General features: G+C 39.0%; 1 protein-coding gene across 3 annotated transcripts; it reads left to right on the forward strand.

The window, feature by feature from the left end:
* The first annotated feature begins 812 nt into the window (after positions 1–812).
* lg7h15orf61 (linkage group 7 C15orf61 homolog) lies at positions 813–1,870 on the forward strand. Of its 3 annotated transcripts, none has more exons than XM_085357488.1 (3): positions 813–943; positions 1,278–1,561; positions 1,658–1,870. In XM_085357488.1, exons 1-3 carry the CDS (start codon positions 813–815, stop codon positions 1,783–1,785), a joined length of 543 nt encoding a protein of 180 aa, XP_085213614.1. In that variant the 3' UTR covers positions 1,786–1,870. The 3 variants fall into 3 exon arrangements, with proteins under 3 accessions (XP_085213614.1, XP_085213616.1, XP_085213615.1); XM_085357490.1 differs by having other exon boundaries at positions 877–943; positions 1,286–1,561; XM_085357489.1 differs by having other exon boundaries at positions 884–1,561.
* The last annotated feature ends 1,698 nt before the right edge of the window (positions 1,871–3,568 follow it).

The raw sequence follows: 3,568 nt of genomic DNA on the forward strand, positions 1-3,568 counted from the left end.
TCAATCAATGAATCAATCAAGCTTTATTATATGGCCCCCTTCCTGCAGGTAAGTGCTGCACAAACGACTGAAATGCTAAAAGGAAGACAGGCAAAGATATATTCAAATAACATGAACGAAAACGCAAATTAAAAAAAAAACAAACATGTTTATTTATTTATTTTTTATTTATTTATTTATTTTTTTTTTTGGGGGGGGGGGTATTTTATTACATGTAACAAAAATCACATCACATACCACAAAATTTATAGCCAAAGATAAATTAAAATGTCTGTTCTTAAAGAGGTTCTTAAAAACATTTTCAAAATACGAGTAAATAATAAAAGAAACAAAAATGATGAGCGCATGTATTAAATATAGCATATGTGTATATGTATATATTATGGCTTATTTGCGGTGTTTAATTACCACGTAGTTTATAGACTGCTGTCCATGGTCCTGATCTACAGCAGTTCACTGAACCGTGGAAATGCTTCAGCAGTTGCTGTGGTGGTTTTAAGTGGATTTTAAAGGAGTAGGTGGTGTGGTCATGGAACCAACAAAAACACTTATTAGCCTATTGGCACTCGGGTCAGTGGTGGTTAATTTTGAAGAGGTCTTTTGGTAGCTGGAACATACATTTGTCGTTTTCATGCTTATTTTTTTGTGGTAAATAACGGTAGAAGTATAAAGAACAAAATAACTTTACGTTTAGTCGTTTTACAGGGTTGTTGAACACGTGGCAGTCTATAAATTCTTATAAAGGATATAAGTCCTATATTGAATGAACCGGCGAGTACTTGATATAAATAAATACCAGACTGAAGTTAATTATGTTAAAGAGGAACGGGTTCGGAGAGACGCGTTTCCAGCCGGATGAGTTAAGCCGCGGTACGAGGTCAGACGCAAGAAGCACAACAGAAACAGAAAACCAACCAGATGAAAGCTGCTCTTCTTCTCACAGGTGGTTTAGATACATGTGTGCGAATTCAGCATTTCTACAGAGACACGTCAGGTGTATAGGTCAGTGTTGGAACATCTCAGACATGGTCTGAGGATTTAAGCTCGCAAATCGTGCGGGAGTTTTCTTGCTAGCTTTAGCATATCTCATGTCAGCTGCTGCTTTGATGTGTTACAACTTGGTATTTTCACTCTTAAAACGTTGGTATATTCCAAGTGTGGCTAGTTATAGGTGTGTCCTTCTGCAGTCCGAATGCTAAAATACGAATCTTTAAAACCATGAAGGAGTTTTTGAAGAAGACCCACAGCCTCTTTCTGAAGATCGCTCTGTTTCCTAGCACGTTAGGCAGGACAGGTCCGCGGCCAGCTGCTTCGGAGGTGTTAACCTGTCACCTGCAGCAGCGCAGACTTCCTCCGTGGACTTCATACTGTGTCCGCTACAGCTCCGTCCACAATGACCAGTTTGGAATGTCAAACTTTAATTGGAGAGTTCAGGGATCCAACTACCACATTCTGAGAACGGGATGTTTCCCCTTTATTAAATATCACTGCACTAAAGCGCCTCCTCAGAAGCTGGATTTTGAAGACAGATTTTTCACCATGTTAAAAGTTATTAATCTGGGTCAGTATTTCTTCCACGTTGCTGTCATTGTTACATACTTGTATTTTATTTCCAATACAACAGAGTCCATATATTCAGTGTCCCTTTAAACTGCAGGTATCCCTTGTTTGGCCTATGGCATTGGCTGCTGGATGGTGGTGGGAGCATCAGAAACAGTACAGACGAGTGTCGGACCTGTTACAGTCTATTTTGCCTACAAAGAGGAGGAAGGTGCACAGTACTGAAGTGAAGAGGAAACAAAGTAACTTGAATGTGTTTTCAGGAGGATATTATCTACCAAGCTGCTGTATTTTTGAAACCATTAAAGAGGAGCCTTTGTGTTTTTTTTCTTTGCTTTTGGTCCTATATGCTATTTTAATTATCGACGCTCCTGTTATACAGAGTTTAATAGTGAGGTCATCTTACATTCAAGCAATCCCTGTGAATGAATGCTTTGAAGTCAGGCTGCTCTGAACACTAAGTTGCATTTTTGCTACTGTTGGCTTAGTTTGATCTCAGGCACATACATGTGAGTGTGAGCAAAGAAGCCCTACCCACTGATCAGATCTGAGCAGCCAATCAGAAGGGGAACCAGAGAGAAAACTGCTTATTTCAGATAGTAAAAAAAGTGTCCCAAGGCAGAGCATAAGAAAAATATGGATTTTTTAAAATCAATTTTTCAAAATCCTGTCCTGTCAGGGAGCTTTGCAATCAGATTGTGATATGGATTATTTTTAAGCATGAGTCAAGCAAGAATAAAAACATGGAGCTGGAAGTGAACATAACAGGTCCCCTTTACCGTCATGTCAGTAGTGCTCTAGCTGAGTGGCACATCATATTGACTGGACGAGCAACCAACTTTCACATGGGGTCATTCTGCTCAAGTTTGCTTTTTTTCCCAAGGAAAAAAAGCTATGCACAATTATAACCAGACAAACATTGTACACTAACAGAGAAATGTAGCTGCACTTATAAATGTGCAAAAATATCTGTCAAAGATTGCAGAAGCAAAACAGGAGACAATCAGTTACAGAAGTGGATCAGCAATCTCACCACGGTCTAGAACAGTTGACTGTGGGCACACAAGATCTTCAACATTTTCCCATTTGTTTTGTCATTTCCAAGTAGACTCGTGCTTTAAAACTATCTGGTTTGGGTACTTCCCAAAGTCTGACCTGCATAGCCTCACCTGTTCGGTGTCGTCCTCAGTCATGCTGGGTACCACAAATGCTGCAGAAAGACTAAACTACCATGAACGAATGATTATACTGAGTTTGCACTGCTATAACTTATCAGTGAGAGACAGGTGTTTACCAAATTGTATGACCTAGTTCACTTAGAGTAAGTGTATCGCTAGAATTCAACTTAAGGGACACTGAGTTTCCAGGGTAGGCCTGGACCCCTGAGATGCGCTTCTTGGACTGCATAGATTCAGTTGTGTTTAAGTACTATTAAATATTTAAAGTTGAAGTTCAGTTCTTGTACTATATTATTCTTTAGCAGAAAGCTTAAGAATACCTCAAGAATAGACTGAAGTATGGAGCGATGGAGATTTTTCATCTTGGTTTTATTGCAAAAGGAGAGGAGACATTATGAAATCAAATTATTGAGAATGGCAGAAAGGAGATGATATAATGTTTGGTTTTTATGGCACTTGTACTTACACGCGTTGGAAACGAGAAGCTTCTCAATGTCGCCTGTTGAAAAAACATAGCTTAAGTTTGTCAGATGTTTCCTTCAAGACTTGATGTAAGTGATATGAAGTGACATAATTTATTTGATGTCTTTTGCTTAATTTTGTGTGACAGGTACAGGAATCTAAATGGCCACAGCTCATTTATTTAAAGTTAAATTAGTGATCACCCTCCACTCAACAGATAGTCAATAGTGTTAGAGAAAAACCAGTGATACAACAGGTCTGAGAAAATAGGTTTTAATTACCAAAGTGTGGCCTTTGTAGAGAGACATCTACATCCCTTCCTTCGGGCCTTCTCTGGCCTTTGATTTCTGGTAATGTGCTTTGCTGAC

This window comes from Diplotaxodon limnothrissa, linkage group LG7 (assembly GCF_057381915.1).
Source record: "Diplotaxodon limnothrissa isolate DT_005_m linkage group LG7, D_limnothrissa_male_GT1.1, whole genome shotgun sequence".
In the NCBI taxonomy this organism is placed as follows: Eukaryota; Metazoa; Chordata; class Actinopteri; order Cichliformes; family Cichlidae; genus Diplotaxodon; species Diplotaxodon limnothrissa.